General features: G+C 37.2%; 1 protein-coding gene across 2 annotated transcripts in view; it reads right to left on the bottom strand.

Annotated features, from left to right (window-relative positions):
- Nucleotides 1-4,326: 4,326 nt before the first annotated feature.
- The window catches only part of TRPC3 (transient receptor potential cation channel, subfamily C, member 3), an 81,336-nt gene continuing 64,555 nt past the window's right edge, over nt 4,327-21,107 (bottom strand). The window contains exons 8-12 of one of the 2 annotated variants that reach the window (XM_012650407.1): nt 18,220-18,415; nt 16,707-16,916; nt 13,380-13,463; nt 7,617-7,692; nt 4,327-5,179 (exon numbers count right to left, since the gene is read on the bottom strand). In XM_012650407.1, the coding sequence (XP_012505861.1) occupies nt 5,037-5,179; nt 7,617-7,692; nt 13,380-13,463; nt 16,707-16,916; nt 18,220-18,415 (709 nt within the window). In that variant the 3' untranslated portion in view covers nt 4,327-5,036. The remainder of the gene's footprint in view (nt 5,180-7,616; nt 7,693-13,379; nt 13,464-16,706; nt 16,917-18,219; nt 18,416-21,107) is intronic. The other variant, XM_012650408.1, reaches the window with a different exon arrangement.

Here is a 21,107-nt window from a genome sequence, read left to right on the forward strand (position 1 = left end):
AGGAGGGAGCATCACTCGAGCTCAGGAGTTTGAGACCAACCTGAGCAAGCGCGAGACCCCATCTCTACTAAAAATAGAAAAAATCAGCGTCCCACAGTGGCACACACCTGTAGTCCCAGCTACTGAGGAAGATGAGGCAGGAGGATCACTTGAGCCCAGGAGTTTGAGGTTGCAGTGAGCTGTGATGACGCCACTGCACTCTAGCCTGGGTAACAGAGCGAGACCCTATCTCAAAAAATAAACAAATAAATAAAAGCAACTTAAATTGTATTAAAGTTAAAACCATCAACACAGCTAGTATACAGACATTAGTTCCCACTAACACATGGTACAAATTTGGAAACTCAAACTCTTGTTCTAAGAGGAAAAAATTATAGATTTATTTTATTCATTTCATTTCATATTTTATTTTATTTTGAGGCAGAATCTTGCTCTGCTGCCCAAGCTGGAGTGCAGTGGTTCTGAGATAGGGAACCAGCGGGCCTTGTTTAATAAAGAGTCATAAGGCTCAAAGTAAAGTCTCTGATAAAACACAAGGTGGTGGAGAAGCTGGCCCAAACCAGCTAGAACCAAGATGGCCATGAAAAACAAACTCAGGTTACCCTCATTCTCATTATATCCTGCTTATGATGTATTAGCATACTAAAAGAAGCTCCCACCAGTGCCGTGACAGTTTACAAATGCCATGACAACTCCCAGAAGTTACCCTATATGGTTTTAAAAGAAGAGGAACCCTTGGTTCTGGGAACTCCCCACCTCTTTCACAGAAATCTTATGAATAATCCTCCCTCCGCTTAACATACCATTAAATAGAAGGTGTAAAGTAAGACGGGGAAGCTCACAAAGTGCCATCCTTTGTTACTCTGAGAGAGAAGCCGCTGGCTGCTCTGCCTGTGAAGCAAGGCTTCCTTTTGTTTGTTACTTCAATAAACTCGCTTTGGCTTTACTCTTGAATTCTGTCCTGCGTGAAGCCAAGAACCTGCTTGGCCTTCAGTCTGGACCCCAGTGTTGGGGTCCAATTTCCTGTATCAGTGTGATCACAGCTCACTGCAACCTCCCACTCCTGGGCTCGGAAAACAGATCCTCTTGCCTCAGCCTCTTGAGTAGCTAGGCCTAAAGGTGTATGCCATCATACCCAACTAATTTTTTTATTTTATGTAGAAATGAGGTCTCACTATGTTACCCAGGCTGGTTTCGAACTCCTGGCCTCAAGCGATCCTCCTACATTGGCCTCCCAAAGTGCTGGGATTACAGGTGTGAGCCCCCACACTCAGCCTAGATACCCATTTTAGATTGAGGTTTTTTGTTTTTTTTTAAAAAAGAAAGACACAGAAAGAGAAATCATTACCACTATGGATGATAAATGATATTAACCCACTGAAATAACTCTATGACCCCTAGGGACCAGGAACTCCCTGATGTAGCATAACTATGTTTGACTGAATTATTTATGAAGATCAGAGAGGTTAAGTGATTTGTCCCAGTCCACACAGTAACCATGTGGCTTCAGTCCTCTTTAGATATTGTCTGTAAGACAATTTTCCTTCCTATTTACAAAAGCTGCTTTCATTTGGCTTAAGCATTTGAAATATAAATATATTGAACATGATTGGTCAGATAGTTGTTCTAAATTGTACTAAATCTGCTTTTAATAATCACGACGTATTTATGTCATTTTTAAGTTTTGATAGTGCACAGAATTCTTTGAAGACATGCCATTTTTACATAATTCCCTATTTTCTTTCAAGTCTATGAATCCAAGTTTCTGAAGAGATTGTGAATTCCATAAAGTCAAGGGTGCTATGTAAATTTAACACAGCAGGCACTTACAAAGTCCCAAACTTTTTAAACAGTAAGAGTAAGAAGCAGTTTGAGTGTTGTCATCTTTCCTTTATCTTATCTTTAACTGAGAAAAGAACTAAGAAGAGAAAAGGGGTCAAAAAGGAAGAGCTGTCACAAGGAAAGAAAAGCCCTGAGGCTTTGCCAATCCTTTAATTAATGGTAAGCACCTAAATGCTTTTTTTCTAGACAAGTTGTTTTTGGTCCTGCTTAAATGCAACCATCTCAGAGTTGCCCCACCAACTTCTTTTAGCTTTGTTTTCCCAAACATGCCAGTTACAACAGTGGATAGGGCAAGCACTTGCTGACCCAGAGCTATCTTTATCCTCAAAAGAAGTGCTAATTCTGACTGCAATCCCCTAAACTAATCCTCGCCTCGCCCATATGCTACCATATTAATACCTTATGTCTTAGGGTGGGTTCCCTAAGAGGAAAATCCGACAAGATTTGGATGCAGTGATTCATTGAGGGAATGCTCTCAGGAGAAAGGGAGGGAAGGAAGCAGGGAAAGGCCCACGAAGAAGCTAAACACAGAGTACTTCTCAGCTTGCGTCTGGTTCCAGCCCAATCCCTTCAGGAGCTCTGGAGAATGAAGTGCACCAAAAAGTTGACCCCACCTTGAGACAAGGGGCCAGCCTTTTTTGCCTCCACCCCAGTCAGCCATGGGGAGGAGAAGGCATAACATCCAGGGCAAGGCTGCTTTCTTTCTGCTGAAGGCAATTCTCTGGGGGAAGTGACTAGCTGGGAACTGCACAGGAGTACCTGGGAGATGGGTGCGCTGGCCCAGTAGAGGAGATCTGGGCAGGGCATCAAAGATATCAACAGCAAAAAAACAAAAACAAAAAATAAAACAAAAAAAGAAAAGAAAAAAAAATTAGCCAGGCACAATGGTGTTCCAGCTACTCAGGAAGCTGAGGCAGGAAGATCCCTTGAGCCCAGGAGTTGGAGGTTGCAGTGAGCTACGATGATGCCACCACGCTCTAGCCCAGTCAACAGAGTGAGATCCTATCTCAAAAAAATAAAATAAATAAAAATAAAAAATAAAAACATCGACATTATCCACTACACCTTGTCATCCTATTCCCCTTCTTGACTAATACCGTGATACTATGAAGAAGGAAGAAGATGAACTAGTAAAACTGTATCGGTTTTATATAAGCATAGTAAATAAAGAAAAAATAACCTGTTAAGAGTTCTATAGTAGTGAGAAGCATAGACCAAAAAGAAAAAAAAGAAAGAATGTGCACACATGATGCAAATTCATCATGAGCTTTTATCATGAGCATGAGCTTTATCTTCATACCTCTCTGATCTCCAGATTCCAAGGATCCTTGGCTGAGTGTCCCCAGCTGCCTAAATCTGCCACTTTTTCATTCAGCATTCTTCCAACCCCAGACAGGAAAATTAGTAAATATTCTGTTCCCTAGGCATAAGTAAAAACTTCCATACCTGAAATCCTAGACCATACCATGAAACTGAAAACTATCATCTATTATAAAAACTCCATATATTTACTGTTTTAATACAATGTATAGCAATATATAACAATGGAAAAATTCAATATTTTATTCAGTTCTAAGGCATGACATAAAGTACATAGTTTGAAAAATGTTTAAGACACATATTATTACCATAACACAAAAGTTAATGAAACATTCTACAATGATAGCAAAAAATGTATAAAGTTTTTCTCTTAATTTGTTTTAATTCCCAAAAAAGTAGAAATTAAGAAATAATCTTTAAAGAGCTTTCTGTAATTCCATTTAGTGTTCATCTCTGTCTCCGTGTCTAGAAAGCCTTCCTGTGTGATAGCCATGATTTTAAAGTATCCTATATTTAACTGGTTTTAAGGACCTATAAAACTTGTTGAGCTATGATCACAATTTGCATTCCTGTAAAACCTGACGGAAACTGACTGAAGGGACTCAAGATGCTAAACATAACTCTATGACAGATTTAAACTCAGCTGGTTAAAAAATGCTTTGAGCATTGAATAGTCTGTGACAAGACCAGGGGACTTACTGGCCTGTATCCTATTGAAGTCATGAGGCATTGTGGGTATTACCGGTATTCATCTGAGTTATGTACTAAGGCAAATACAGACAGATTAGAATCTATTTTGCATACAAAGTGGAATTGAAATCCTCTTATGAGAAAAAAGGTGTCAATCATTGTAAGCAATGATGGCAAGAAATGCCTCAAAAGGAAATGAAACACACCTGGCGATGCTTGGTCTTATCTTTCCAGATACACACACAGTCATGGTCCTTTCCTATTTCTTCCTATAAGCAGACCTTCCAAAACTCAGAATGGAGCTAATGGGCAAGGTATGAAGTCAGTTGTTGGTATCTTATTTAGCATTAAAGCATCAGAGGCAGAAATTAGAAGGTTATAACAAAATAACAACCCTCCATAACCCCACCTTTAAAAAAATTCTCATTACTGAAAAACAACAAATGAAAGTCTAAGACAGAAAGGAAACGGTATATATTTTAGAAAAATCTTTAATGCATTATTTTGGACAATTCTATGAAACTTAAATATGTAATGTAATCATATTTTCTATTAACCCATTTCATTGTTAAATTCTCCATTCAGGGTTCAATGGTTCTAAGATTATCAGTGACATCTAAAATTCTAAGAAAATCTCACCAAGTCATTGCTAGCTGTAAAATTTCTTCGGTTTCTATTTTTAAAAAACCTCTTTAGCACTTGGACAAGGGAATGTATGCTACATAGTGATGACCTTTTATTTTTATTTGTATTTTGTTGGCAGTTCAGTTGGTTTTCAACATTTATTGAGCACCTACTATGTACCAGGCACTGTACTAGATGCTGGAGACACAAAGATGAATAAGACATGGTCCCAGTCCCCAAGAAGCTGGCAGTCTCTTGGAGGCAAACAGGTAGTGCAAAGATGTAGAGTTTACTCTAAAATGGATAAAAATGTCAGTAATGTAGTAATATTGGGCCTTTAAATACAATGGTATGTCATTGTTTATAATGTCAAGGCAGAGAAATAAAATGCATTTTCATGATAAAACAGTAAAATAATTAAGATCTAACTTTTAAAGATTCACATGATAAAGGTAGTTAATACTAAAAATTTACACCATAGTTTTTCAAGTATTTCATAATTAGAAATATTATTGCCCACATTTGTGCTATAGTCAAAGCCATAATTCCAGGTTGCTGCGTCATTCACATCTCAGCATGCTGGGATTGAGTTTCTCGCTAAGTTTATGAATAAGAATGGCTAATTCCTCAGTCGCTTGGCTCTTGTCCTCCAAAAGTTCATAACGAAGGCTGGAGATATCTTGCTTGATTTCTTTTAATTCACCTATAGTATTTGTATGAAAAATATATAATTGGTAATTTGCTCTTTGGATTTAGAAAAGAACGAACAGTGAAATTCATACAATATGAATATATTTGCTTCATAAAGTCTCCAAGGTAGCTATTTCAATTTTTTTCCTTTAAAATGTTTAAGAAATATCTATCTTTAAAGATATATCGACCTTTGCAAAAAGGTATAAAAATAGTCCACTTATGTTTTTTAGTAGTAAAACTCAGCTTACAGTACTGTTCTTTGGCTTACCCAACTTTTAACACAGAGTGATTCTCTGTTAACTGATCTACAGCCAGGAGATCTCCTTTCTGACTACAGGGGTGTCCCTTTGTTTCCCTCATACATAAGGATTGACACCAACATCAACTATCTCTCATTGCTAGGATAGCAAAACTTCAAGCTTTACCAAAAATGAATCAACTATTTAACAGGCAAATACTCACACAGAAGAGGTACATTTTAAGTCAAATTTGAAGTAAGGGAAGGGAAGGAAAAAGAGTAGGGGTGTTTATTAGGAAAGGCAGTGGTAATGAACTTAGAGTCAAGGAACAGAAATTAGTTTGCCTGGCACAGAAGATCAGTGCATAAGGAAGTAACAAGCAGCAGTAAAATTAAGGAGGTTAGATGTGATACCACTGGCAATGTGTAGACTCCATACTCTGAAAAGAGAATAGCAGAGTTTTGGCCATTAAAACCAACAGCTCCCATAATTCAGCTTGGCAGTATTTTGAGCGTATGTGGACTACAATTAAATACTGGATTCTCTTGCAAATGACTGTAATGTAGGTTAAGCCATTGACCTTGAAAAGTGCAAGTGGGGGCAGAAATTTACCTTGAATCTAAGAAATGATTCTTCAAATCATTGGCACTTTGACTTAGCTTTTTATAATAGAATAGCATGTAAAACACACCTTTGATACTATTTCCTTGTATCTTCATGATGCTTTAAAGTATAATTTCAATGTTCTTCTATTATATAAAAGTCAGAACCTTTTCGTTTTAAGCAATTCTAACTCTTTCTCAAAAATGCACAAAAAACATTTGTAGATTCCTTTTGTGGCAACAACAAAAAAGTGCTTTCTTTGGCATACGGCAATATAAACGGAATAAAATGATCTAATTTGAAATCCGGAGGCCAGTCTTTGGTGGAAGAAATGGGTTCCCACACCATTCCTAACCACTGTGGACCACCATTCAGTACCGTTGTGGTCCCCCTTTCACCTCCGGCTCCCATATCCTGCCTTCCTTGTTCCTGAGTCATGGGGCGACTGTTCCCTACGTCTTCTATTTAGTCTGTCAATTCAGGAAACACAAATTACTCAACCTCTTTGGACATTCGTTTCCTCATTTATTGAATGAGGAGGTTGAGCTATAAGGATCCACTTTCTTAGTAACAACTTTATTTAAAACATCAAATTCTCATTACTTTTCCTCTTTTGTGCAAGGGCTTAGAAAATGTTCCTTGTTTTTGATGTTGTTACGGCCATACAATTCCTCCCATTTAGTTTCCCCCCCACCCAAGGGAGGGTATGGTACAACTCACCAGAGTTCTGCTTTCTAAACTTCACTTCAATCCTGTCTCCCTGAGACTGTTTCTAGGTCACTATAATTGGATTTTTGCTGGTTCTCAATCACACATTCATAGATTTCTTTTCTGCATACACATACCATTGGATTGACTCAGATTTGCAAGGGAGTCCTTGTATTAAGTGATGGCTTCCAAGCCCTCAACAATTTTACTAAGTTTAGCTCTTTTTTCCCTCATCAGTACAGGTAGATCTAGTGGCATCTCATTGGTGTTGGAAAGTATAGTTTCCATTCTTAGGGCAACTTATTTCTCCCGGGTTGATTTCTTTCCAACTCTGGGCCTGTGCTTTGACAAAAAAAGTTTTATAGTCCAGACAGATGCACTGCCTCAGATATGCCTTCAAAAAAGAAGCATGGTTAAGTCAGGAGCCAAGGATAAAAGTGAAATTCAAAAGAGAAACATCAGACAAAAAAAATATGGGTTAGAGATTTGTTTCTGGACAACAAAATAGAGGTTTTTCTAAAGACATGTGAATTCTATTTGAGTCACTGTTTTACCTGCATCACTGGAAAAATGTTAACACTAATTTGAGCTCACTAAAAACAGACTATTTTACTGACTATTTTATGTAAGGATTTTAAAAACTCCTAGAAAGATAGCAGTCTTTGCATTCTACGAATCGGTTAGGGTACTCTGGAGACAAATTGCCTCTGATCAACATTTTTAACAATTGTTTCTTTAAAAAGATGAAGTTTTAGAAATGAAACGTAAGATTCTCCTGTCAATCTTGGAGGGAACCAAACTATAACCTGGGATTGTATTTTTAAAGTATGCTTCAATATGAAGTTTTCCAGGTTCATTAAGTTATAAAAGGATGTTTCTCAAATTGGAGGTGCTTACCTTCATTAACTTCATCATTTTCTTTGTCAACTTGTGCTTTCAAAACATACCGCTTTATAAGTCTTTTCATTATCTGCTGTTGGGCAAAATGAAGAGATTAGATCACCAATGAAACACATAAGTACCCTGGATCCTGTTTTCCAAAGAGCCTTACATACCTGTAAAACAAACAACTCAGAGGAAAAGAATTTTATGTAACTATTTACAAAAGAATTACCCAGGTTTCAGCTTAACCCCTTCTCACCTTCTACTGAGACTTATTACATGATCCATAAACACTACTTTTTCCTCCCTTTGGCCTCAGCAATGAAAGAAGCTTTTAAAAAAAAGTTAAGTTGGAAGATTTCAATTCATAGTTTCTCTTTCAACTAATGGTTTCTCATTAAGGTGCACTGACCCTAGATTATCACCTAAAGACACTACCTATAGGTATATTTCTGTATTTTGAAAAATATGTGAATATATGCTGTATAGAGGGAATTTGGAAAATACAGAGAAGAACAAAAGAAATAAACAAAATAATTGATAACTCCACCACCCAAAGATAATCACTGCTATTATTCTGTTGTATGTTCTTCGAATATCTTTTCTTTAAATTTTGTATGTATACTAATACTAATTACTACATGTATTATATTTTATGTTTTCTAAATACCATATATTCTGTTATGTTACATGTTTTCCTCTCATAGCAATATATATTGTGACTATTTTTCAATTTAAATAAATGTTCTCACATAATAATTGCTTATACATACGGAAAAAATTAAATTGGAGCCTTACTTCATACCATGAACAGAAACATTAATTTCATGTGCATCTTTAATGTGAAAGACAAAGCTTTTGAATCCTCTAAAAAAAGGATAGGAGAACATATTTATAAATTCAGGGTAGAGCTGGATTTTTTAAAAAAAACAAGATAAAAAATTTTAATTACAATAGAAAAGATTAATAAATTCAATTTCATTACAATTTAAAACTTCTGCATAATGAAAGTGAAAAGGCAAGCCACAGACTGGGAGAAAATATTGGTAATTTATAACTGACAAATAATTCAGATCTAAATATATAAATAACTTCAATTCAATAAGAAAAACTCAAATAACCTAATTTAAAAATGGGCAAAATACAAACAAGTGTTTCACAGAGATGGAAATGTGAATGGTCAACAAGTTTATTAAATAATCTCAAACTCTTTTGGGGGGGAAATACAAATTATTACTAAAGGAGACACAATTTTACATCTAATAAATGGAAAAATTAATAAATCTGATAATGCCAAGTGTTAGAAAGGATATGAATCAATGGGGACTTTTATACTTTACTGGTCTGAATGTAAATAGACAACTTTGAAAATAATTTGGTATTATCTTTTTTTTCCTTACTTTTTATATTTTTATCTAAAAATTTTTTTTAGAGACAGGGTCTCAACTATGTTGGGAGGCTGGCCTCAATTCCTGGGCTCAAGGCTATCCTCCCACCTCAGAGTCCCTAGTGGCTGGAGGGCCACTACACCTGGCCAGTATTATCTTTTAAAGCTGAACATTTACGTACCCTTTCTCCCAGAAAGTGCACTACTTGGTATAGAGTCTAGAGAAACTTTGCACATGTGGAGGAAGAGACAACAATGTTTACAGTAACTCTATTCAAAATAGCAAAAACTGGAAACAATATAAACAAATATCAATAGGAAAACAGACAATTCACAGTATGTTACACAATGTAATGTCATTGTGTTCATTAATAAAATTAATGAACCACAGCCACACACAACAGTGTGGATGAATCTTAGAAGCATAATGTTGAATGAAAAATTCCAGTTGCAGAAGACTTCACGAAGTATGAAACTGTTCTTACAAAGCTCAATAACAAGTAAATCTATGTAATATATTTTTAAGAATATCTATAAATATAGTGAATTATATTTGAAAAGAAAACCAAAGGAAGAAGATGAGAAACCCAAACTTCAGGATAGGGATTACCTCTTAGGTGGAGGCAGTGGGGTGAGGCAGGGAGGTACACAAAAGTGGGTGATTGGATATCTTCCTTTCCAAAAAGAGTGAAAGCTTTTCTTTTCACTTGCTTATTTCTTACTGATTCATATTCAACTAACGACTGTTAAGCACTGTATCTGGTTACTTTTACATTCATCCTTTCATTTAATTCTACAAAGAAGCTAAATTTGACTGGCATCAGTAGGTTTTGTACTATGAATTTCAGTAATCTAAAAGTGTAAGTGAAGGTAATGAGACTGATTTGGACACACATAAAGAACTCCGAAGTATAGAGTAAAATTTTAGAGAGGAAAGGTACCTTGGAAGTCATTGTTTTTCATATTTTCATACCACTCATTGTGAGACTTCCTAACAGATTACCATTACACAGCCTTGGTGCAAACACCTGTGATTGAGAACCTGCTACTTTTCCCAGACAGCCGGTCTATTCCGTTTTTGGACAATTGTGGCTGTTAGAAAACAACTCCTTTGTATTGAGCCACAATCTGCTTCACTGTACCTTCTAACCACTGGTCCAAGTTCTGCTCTTTGGGGAAACAGAAAATAAATTTGCTGTTTTTCCTACTTGATTGACTTTTAAATATCCCTTCTTCTGGGTTCCCCTAGGTTCCCATACCATTTATTTATATTTCATTTTATTTATATTTATTTCTATTTCATACGTAGGCATAGCTATTCCACATAGCCATACTGCAGTGATGTGTGAATGCTTGCTTCCTCCTCACCTCAACACTGCCATTCTACTCCAGTGGAAAGATCCTTGAAGGAATGACTGGATCTTTCTATGCATAAAACCTAAGACCATGCATAATAGGAGTTGTTTTGAATGTGCCAGAAGCTCATTGAGTGGAACTTACTGTGAATGTCTTATTTTGCCCCCTTCAGAGAAAAACTGCCATATGCTTCCAGTAAAACCAAGCCTGTAATGATTGCCTGCATAGATTGGACCAGAGACCACCACCTGGGCCAAAGACCATCCAGCACTCTCTGGGCCAAAGGTGTTCCCACTGCGAAGCCAGCTTAATAGCTGGCTGCCAACAAGAGACACCAAAGAGACTAAGACTTAAGACTTAACAGCACAGCTTCTGTGGACTCTTATAACAAATTCCTGTTTATTCACATAGCTTAGTTTATCTGTATGCTTTTAACTTTACATAACCAAACTAATACAGTTTTCAATAAAACATTGTTAAAATTGGCAGAATTCAATCACAGCCATCCTTCCAAGTCTTTATGACCTTGAGAAAAACCACCCCTATTGCTTCTCGGCCCTTTGGCTAAGATCAAATACGAAAAAACACCCTCAGTTTTTAAGACAACTCCTTACACAAAAAGAATTATCTCGGCATGCTATTAATAATTAATTTTAGAATAAATACTGCCACTGATCAAAGTATTTTTGAATCTGTTCCTCTGCTGCCCCTTGAGGCACATTTGAATCTTTGTCTTTGAAGAAATGGTTTTGGAGGAAAAACCTTCATTTGGATGTAAAACACATAAGGTGATGACCCTGTTGGTGATGGCTGTGTTTTTTTTGAAGTTGGATGCAATTATTTTTGAAAAAATGTAAAGGCACGGCATTATGTCTTATAAATATGAATAATTAGCTGAGTTCAGTAACTAGAAAGTAATGAAATATTTTTGTGTCCTATGAACTAATTATAAAAGTAATTCTTTAAAGATGTTCTAAAAATGTTCAGAGTTGTGATAGCACTATTAGAATTAGTGTATCCCAGGGGTTACACTCTGAAGGAAAATCCCCATTTAAGCAGACTATGTTCTGGAATTTTTTAAAGGTAAGTTTTATCTATTATAATCACACTGCATGAAACAAAAATCCGTAACAACTAAACAATTGTTATCACTCATTGCCATGGACTGAATGGTTTGTCCACTCCAAATTCATGTGTTGAAATCTTAACCCCCAATGTGATGGTATTAGAAGGTGATTAAGTCACGAGGGTGGAGCTCTCATGAATGGGATTAGTGCCCTTATAAAAGAAACCCTTGGGTTTGTGCTTCCCCGGGCCATGGTCACTTATTGGCTCAGAATAAACCTCTTTAAATATTTTGGCAGAATTTGGTTTTTCCATCGTCATTTGTTTGACTTTTGTTTTAAACTACAATAATTAAAATGATGTAGTTCTATAGCATGAATAGTTAGATCAATGGAACAGAATGGAAAGCCTAGAAATAAATTTAAATATAAACAGGAATTTAGTAAATGATAAAAGTGGCATTTCAAATCAATAGGTTATTCGACACACCCAGCTGTGTAATCATCTGGAAAAAAATATATTTGGATATTTTATTCTATGTGAATAAAATATTTTCATGTAAAAAGTAAAAGTACTAAAGAAATATGGGTTAAAAATTACTAAATAATCTCATATGGGAGAAGATCTTTCCAAACAGTACACAAAACCTGAAGCCATGAAAAATTTGTAAAGCTAACTATACAAAAATAAAAAAGCTATGGGTGGGGGAAGAACTGTCTAAATATTAAAAAGACACTCAACAAACTGGTGAAAAAATTCTCAACTCTTATCAAAAGCTGATATTATTAAAATACAAAAAATTTATCTTAATTGATAACAAAAATCGATCAAGAAAAGCAAATATATATTGAGTCACGAGTATATAGAACATTAAACATAAAATGAAGGTCAAGTTCATTCATGATAAGGAAATGCAAAGCAAAACCATTTTCACCTATCTGACTAAGATAAAAACCTTTGGTAACACATTATTGGTAAATTGAGGATGAAATGGGTACTCTGATACATTTGTTGTAAGAATGTAAACTGGTACAAGCTCCATCGATACCAGTTTGATAACAGCTAAAAAATTAAAACACATATACACTTTAACCAGAAAATTCTATAAATTTGCACATTTGAAATGTTATGTATGCAAGATTACTTATTGCAGTATTGCTTATAATAGCTAAATATTGACAATATAGTCTATTTTCATCAATAGAAGAATGAATAAATTAAGTACAACGATATAATGTAATATGAACACAAGCTTAAAAGCAAGGCTTTGACAATCAGTGTGCCGAGCAATTGTGCCGAATTTCCTGCTCTTAAGAAAACTATATAAAGAAGAGGACTCTACCCATTAAGTGACATCACCAATACATTATAAATTCCTTGATCCTCATATCTGTGACCTTACACTCATGAGAAATTTAAGGATTTGATGTTCAAAATGACCAACCAGATGAAAAATAAAGAAATACAATCTGAGTTGGAGAACAGTGTTCAACTGTCACATCCAATATCAAAATGCAAAAGATATTTTAAAGTGGTGCCGATGAAACAGTATAGCCTAACAAGCCATTTAAAAAGCGGATCACCTCAAGGAAAAACCTGGAGAGATGTATCAGGTTTTCCTACTGTGAGAGCATTATTCATTCTCATATACCCTATCGCCCACTGTTTTATCCAGCTTAAGGTATATCTAAGTGTTCTCTGGAAATTGTAGCAACATTTTATTTTCAATAATGCAAAAGAAACTCTTCTCACTCAGCAAAAAAAAAAAAAAAAAAAAAAAAAAGGGCTTGGACTTTGTTCTAAAGGCCCCTCCAACTACCACACTCTTTTCTCATTTCCTCTGTTCTGTACTATTCTCATAGTATGTCTGAAGAATATAATTCTACTCACTGTACACACATATGTGCACACACACACACGCACACACGCAACCACAGACAGATCAAGAGATATGACTAATGAATGCTTACCTGATAACGTGTTGGCTGATTGAGAATGCTGTTAAAACTGTGTGATTCAAAAACTCTTGAGTTAGACTGAGTGAAGCGGTTTAACTAGGAAAAAATACAATTAACCTAGTAAATCAGAATACATTCATTTGGAATCAAAAATATAATCCACTTTATTCTCCTTGATAATTTATCTGGAGTCAACATTTCCGAGGAACATTTTGTGCAAGTCGAGTTTTATAAGTGATTTGATATATTCCCAAAGGTAAAAATTAAGGTGAGCAATATGCTTACATTTATCAAAATGTTGGCAAGATGTACTCCTCTAGTAGAAATGTTTAACTGAAAATATAGGTTAAAAAGTTGGCTCATACTAAATAATTTTTCCTGGGGACTTTGTGGAGTTTATCAAAATGTATTCATGGCATCTAAAAGGCAAAGTTCCACAGAAGCAGAATCTATCTGATCATGAGCCTAAGTTCTCCTAGCCTTGAACAGAAACACACTATATGTCCAGCTGGTACCATCTGATATTCTGTAGCCCTACAGTATTAGCCAAAATGACACATCTTCCAAAGGATCTTGGCCTTATATTGAGCCCAGTTCACAACTTTGGAGAAAAATGCACAAAAGCATTTTGATTTTCATTTCTTTTCTCTCTTTTTCTTTTTAGGTTTAGCTTTTGAGTGGGTAAGAACAGAAAGTAAGAAGAGCACACAGGTACTGTCTACTCTTCATGTATATGACAGGGACCGCCTCTTATCCCTGGGTAAGCAGCCACCTATAAGGTGTGATGCAAAGACAGGGCCCCTTGTCCCAAAAGACCTGACTTCCCACTCTTATAACTCAGGAAGGTGTGGGATGCTAGGGAGGAAGGAAGCGGCACTGATAGGCAAGGACCCTCCTAACTTTGTTCTCTTAAAATTATGCCAGGAGAAAACCGTGGCTAACAAAGTTAATTCTCCTATATGCCACTGGAGGTCAGTATCTGGCTGTTGACTGAGGTTAGCTGTGTAGGTTAGCTGGAAAGGTTTCTTGAGGCTCCTTCCTCTCTCTTCTAAAAAAGAAAAATAGAAAAATAGAATTTCTCCAAATTTCTACTACATTCAAGATACAGAGAGTATCTATGGATAGTATTAAAGAGATTTAAACAGCTCTATGTACAATTTAAAAGATGAAATCAAAATGGCAGTTTTCACCAGATATGGGAAGCCTGGGAAGCCAAGAAGCATGCCTCCTGAGAGGTGAGTGCTCACTGTTCCTTCTGTTTCCAGGCTTTCTGAGAAAAGCTAGTCTTTCCCGTCAGGGGCGCCATACAGGCAGGAGAGGACAGCCCAAATGGAAAGCTTCCCTCTCACGTTTCCTTTAGAAGGGCCCAGGTTGCCTCCAGCCAGGTCGGTGTGCTCTTCTCAACCTGATTTTTAGCATTTCCCTTTCTACATTACAGTATCAGGAATGAAGTTAGTGAAACCTGTTGCTACAGAAAGAAAACTTGTGTTCCGTGAAGTGCGAGAGCTGTGAGCACCCACACTTGAGAGACCTCCTTTTTAGTAATAAAGCCTCAGTTAATAAATCCGCAGAAGAACACGGCTTCTTCAAAAACAAAGTCAGTTTCACAGCAGGAGCTGCCCGGCTACCCTGCAGCTGAAGGTATGGCTTGTGGGGAGGAAGTCAATCAAGGCTGGACTCAGCAGAGACAGCTGGGCCTCTGATGCCAGCAAACTTGAGCTCCACACCTACCCCTGCAGTGGCTAGCTTCTGTGATCTTGCGTAAGTGAGTTATTGGACTGGTTTCGGCTGTCTATTCTGTCAAATGGGAATAATGATGATATGTACCTCACAGCATTGCATGAGGTTCAAATGTATGGTAAAGCACTTTGTAAAGTGTGAATGAGGAAGGGTACTGATATTTGTTGAGGCTGGAACTTTGTGTTTTCTCATATAATCCTCATACTAACCCTAAAAAGTTCTCTTTCAGGTGAGACAATTAAGGATCAGAGTGGCGAAGTGATTTATCCATGTTACTTGCTAATAAGTCATGGGTACCAGAATTTAAATCCAGGTTTAACACCAAGGCTCTGTTCCTTACATTGTACCGCTTCTGACTGCATAGATATGAGGTATTATTTTAAATTATGGGCTGTCACAGCCAGTCACTGCCTTGGAACCTAATAGCCTGTAAAGCCCCAATCCAGGTCAAACAAAAAAAGATTTAAAAGGTCGCTTTCTTAAACAATGAGATTGTAGAGTATTACAAATCTTGAAAACTCATATCTGTCTTAAAAAGCAAGAAATTAAGTTGCATTAATCCTGTTTTTTCCTCAGCTTCAACTGAGAAGAATATCTACCTTTGCTCAGGAAGGCCTATTCTTTATGGAGATAACATTGCTACCCTGTGGGCTTCTAGGATATTACAGCTACAGACCATTTTCACAGTTTTAGGCAAAAATTATATATTTTATATATATAATTTATTTTGAGAGACAGGGTCTCACTCTGTTGCCCAGGCTGAAGGCAGTGGCGGAATCTTAGCTCACTGCAGCCTCGAACTCCTGGGCTCAAGCCATCGTTCCACCTCAGCCATCCAAGTGCCCAGGACTACAGGCGTGCAGCACGATGCTCGACCCCAAAATTATATTTTAGCCCCACAGATTTGCTCCTACCTGCCTCGTTCCCTGTTATTTGAGGTTTGCCCATATCCTTCTGTCTCCTATACCAATTCTATCTCTGAAAATTAAGTTCACGATAATAAAGTGCCATCATGAAAATTATCTTCTTTATGAAAATTAAAGTATGACTCAGCTGGGACAATTCAAGGGCAAACCACTCTTGCTTATTTATAAAGGGGTATTTATAGTTATTTGAGGATGCTCTTAGGCCTGTATTTATTTCATGACACTAAAGGAAAAAAGATCATTTAGCCCAGTAAAGGGTTTCTACAGAAAAAGGAGAATATGGTGGTGGTGACCTATACATATACCAAGAGGAAAACTGGAGGTTAAAACTATTTAACTTCGGTGTAACAGATGAGAAGCATGGAACACACAAAAACAAAGTGTTTTCTAACAATAACCTTTCTGGTAACTTTCAACAAGTTAAAGAAGTTTTTTTTGTTCGTTTTTAATCTGGTAGTTTACATGAGGTTCTGATCCAAAGCAGGGCATAGACTAAGTGATTTCTTGAAACATTATGAAGATATTAAGTATTAGTCTATGAAAGACTATGGAATGGACAGTTACTTCCAACATCTTCTAAGTTCACATATAAGAGTTATTGAACAAACATCAAAAGACAAGGAGAAAGAGACAAACGTTTATTTTAAGGTCTTGGTAAGTTTTTGATACCTACCCTGGACTTTGAGTTACCCATTCCCATTTCTATATCCTTCTGAAGCCTTCTCCTTCTGCATTTGGGAAAGTTAATGATTCGCATGATGAAATAAACAAACGATTTTGGACTAGGAACTAGACTGAAGGGTGGAGGTAATGTTTTGCCATCATCAAAATATGATAACCAAAGTTTTGAACGAGCAAACTTCCATTCTACGTCACTGTCATCCTGTGTCATGAAAACAGAAAAGAAATAACTAATTTTAGAAACCAAACATTCTAGTAACTGATGCAGGTTCTTACAATGAAATATAAATTATGTTTTTGAAAAAGGTGATTTATACACATTTATCTACATATAATCTCAATAGTTCTACATAATATTCTCATTTTTCAAATAAAAAGATACTTGTTTTTTTTTTTATTTTTCTCTTCTTTATGCCTTTGTCTGTACCCACTGAAATTTAACCAGAATGTCCAGTCTGTCATCCAAAACAAAGCAAAAAGACAAGAAAAATTCAGAGGCCAGGAATAGAAAGGTTAATTCCTCCCTCCATCTCCTACCCCAGCCAATTATGCATGTTCAACAACAGTTCCCCACCCTCTACTCACCCTCCCTCTTCATCTAGACCCACCCAAGTCAGGTTGTAGACACAGCAAGGGCAAAGGAAAAAAAATGATACTCAGATGAATTGCTTTTTGGAGTTTATGTGTCTGCCACATAATCCCAAATGTCACGTAAGTGCCTCAGTAGCTTAGACCTGTCTTACATATCCTTCTATCCTCAGTGCTGCCCACGGTAACAGGCATAACCACCCTGAGTGATAAAAGAAATGAACCGGAGGTGCCCATGGGTGGAGGAAACTGGCTCACGCAGTTCACACAGCCCAGACGCCCATTACCACCCCCAAGCAGGTGTTCAGAGGACCAGAGTTTTTATTTACGGAGGACCTGACTTCTGCTCTGAGAACACAATATTATGAGTTTCTAAAACACACAGAGATTTGGTGGAGTTAACGAACAGCAAAGCACTACAAAGATACTGAACGCTAAACTGGAGGACAGAAGAAAACCTATTCACAACGGTGAGGAAGGGTCCCAAACCAAGCCTAATCCCAAACCAAAAGAATACTAAACATTCTGAATGCATAAACATCATCAGTCTTTGCTAAGCGGCTTGTAATTCTTCTACCGGGAAGAATGGCTGGCTGGCTAACCGAGGAGAGAATAATTTCCCTAGGGCCAATACTTTTTCTAGCCACTAATTTCAAAACTTCTGAAATATACCCTGAGAGAAGGCAGAGTGGTAGTAAATTCAGGGGTACCCCCGTGGTGCTCCTAGAAGACACTAGACAGTGTGTGACAACCTATCCAGGTGGCAAACACAGGGAAAGGTCTAGGCTCTCTCTACTTGGATCTAAGCCTCTTTGTCACATGAGCTGGAACTCCAGCAATAGCCTACAGAAGTAGATGTAGCCTGTTATCAGAATGGGATGACAAGCATACACACCATAGATAGAAAACAGGTTTACCTCAATTTCTTGGTAGGAGCTATTAATCATAGCAATTAGCATGTTGAGTAAAACGACCACCATAGTTACATTGTATATTCCATAAAGAACGTATCCAATATTCTCTATGAATTTGTGATCATATTTGAGCACAACGGAAGTCACTTCAGACAACCCAAATATTGACCAAAATAAAGTCTTGAAACTTTCTTCTACACTGTTGAAAAAATAAGGTACAAAGTAAGTAAATTAACAGTTTTCAGTATTAAAAAGTCAAAAGTAAAAACAAGTTAGCATCTGATGACTATACAGATGTAAAAGCATAAAATACTCCAAGAGTAGAATTATTTTGTTATGAATATTTAACAGAAATGATTCTCCCAGGTTTTCAGGACTGGTGATTAAATGGTGCTAATGCCTAGCTTTTTTGAGATTATCCTCAAGTGAAAATTCTCTGAATTCAGTAGGAGAAAGCTGAAGTCATATCACAGTGCCCATTCCTTTCTCCTAGAAGGACAGAAGTTTGGGGTTTGATTCTGCAGGTGGCTTAGAAATTAAAATCCGGTTTTCTGGAGTAGAACAAGGTTGGGATTAAAATTATATATCCACTTCAAAAAAAGTATGTACAGACATATTCCTTGCAGCATCATTTGCAGTAGAAAAGAATGAAAATAATCTAAATATCCATCAGTAGAGGGCAGGCTAAATAATTCTGCTACATCCATAAAATGGAATGCTATGCAGACATTGGGGGAAAATGAGACAAATTGGTCTTCATGTGTTTACATAAAATTATATCTGAGACATTATATTAAGTGAAAGAATAACATATAGCAAGTGTGAAATATTCCATTACTTGAATAAAAAAGAAGGGTATACAAATATTTATATTCTTGTTTATGTAAAAAATATCTCCAGAAGTATCCAAAAGAAACCATTGCCTCTGGGAACTTGGGAGGCTGAGGTGGGAGGATTGCTTGAGGCCAAGAGTTTGAGACCACCTGGGCACCACAAAAAGACCCATTTCTGAAAAAAATTTTAAAAATTAGCCGGTATGTATGCATATGCCTGTAGTCCCAGCTATTCAGGAGGCTGAAGTGGGAGGATAGCTTGAGTCCAGGAGTTTGAACTGCAGTGAGCTACGATCGCACCACTGCACTCCAGCCTGGGCGATAGAGTGAGACCCGTCTCTAGGAAGAAAAAAGAAGAAAGAAAGAAAGAAACCACTGCCTCTGGGAACTAAGGAGAACTACGAGACTAGGCCAAGGTGGAGAGAAGGACAGGCTTTTCCCTATAGACACCTCTCTCTCAATTGGAATTTTTGTCACAAGAATATATTACCTACCTAGAAATAATACTTAACTAGAAATGAAAGACTCCTGTTCTTTCCCTTTAATTTATATAATCTACTTCCTGATTCTTCTATCTCAACAATTAGCACTTAGGCTCTCATCAGACTAATTACCTACTTTTGTCCTTTCAATCTGCAGTCCCCAACTCTCCCCTCCCCAGCACCTGCACAGTATGTGGCCTGCTAAGAGGCCTGCACAGCAGGAGGTGAGAGGCAGGAAAGCTAGAGCGAAGCTTCATCTGTATTTACAGCTCACATCACGGCCTGAGCTCCACCTACCGTCAGAACAGTGATGGCATTAGATTCTTACAGGAGCGTGAACCCTACTGTAAACTGCATGTGTGAGGGATCTAGGGTGTGTGCTCCTTATGAGAATCTAATGCCCGATGATCTGAGGTGGAGCTGAGGCAGTGATGCTAGTGCTGGGGAGCAGCTGCAGATACAGATTATCATTAGTAGAGAGGTCTGACTGCACAGAGACCATAATAAATCAATTGCTTGCAGACTCGTATCAAAACCCTATCAGTAGGCTGGGCGCGGTGGCTCAGGCCTGTAATCCTAGCACTCTGGGAGGCTGAGGCAGGAGGATAGCTCGAGGTAAGGAGTTCGAGATCAGCCTGAGCAAGAGCGAGACTCGTTCTCTACTAAACAATAGAAAGAAATTATCTGGACAACTAAAAATATATAGAAAAAATTAGCCAGGCATGGTGGCACGTGCTACCATGCTACTCAGGAGGCTGAGGCAGGAGGATCACTTGAGCCCAGGAGTTTGAGTTTGCTGTGAGCTAGGCTGACACTATGGCACTCTAGCCCGGGCAACAAAGCGAGAACTCTGTCTCCAAAAAACAAACAAACAAAAAAAAACCCATCAGTGAGTGGCGAGTGACAATGTAATAATAATAGAAATAAAGTACACAATAAATGTAATGCGCTTGAATCATCCACAAACCATTCCCCCCGTCATCTGTAGAAAAATTGTCTTCCACGAAACTGGTCCCTGGTGCCAGAAAGGTTGGGGCCTGCTGCTTTAAATGACCTTTGGCAACACGTATTTGGCTGATTTTGTCATATAACCAAGTTGCAATCACTCATCGGTGAACCAAATAAATAATCCTTAAACAGTGACATAGGTAAAATTCCATCTTAAACAAAGGTTCAAAATAAGTCTTTTTCCAGAGAAAGATTTGTGGAAATAGTACTTTTTAAAATTTGTTATAGCAGATTCTAAATAACAATGAATTCTATAGATTTGTAGGTTTAAGTGCTAGCTTATTTATTAATTTATTTATTCAAAAAATATTGATACATCCGGGGGATGGACACGCTTGAAGCTCGGACTTGGGGGCGGGGCAAGGGCAACATACATAACCTAAACATCTGTACCCCCATAATATGCTGAAATAAAAAAAGAAAAAATATTGATGGAGCACTTATGTTCTAGAAATTTTGCTAGACCCTGGGGATAGAGAGTTGAATAGAAAGGTTTCTATTCCTACAGAGTTACCCTTTATTACGGAACGTTTGATTGCATGATGTTATAGCATAGACGCTGATAGGG

This window comes from Propithecus coquereli, unplaced genomic scaffold (assembly GCF_000956105.1).
Source record: "Propithecus coquereli isolate 6110/MARCELLA unplaced genomic scaffold, Pcoq_1.0 Scaffold323, whole genome shotgun sequence".
Classification (NCBI taxonomy): Eukaryota; Metazoa; Chordata; class Mammalia; order Primates; family Indriidae; genus Propithecus; species Propithecus coquereli.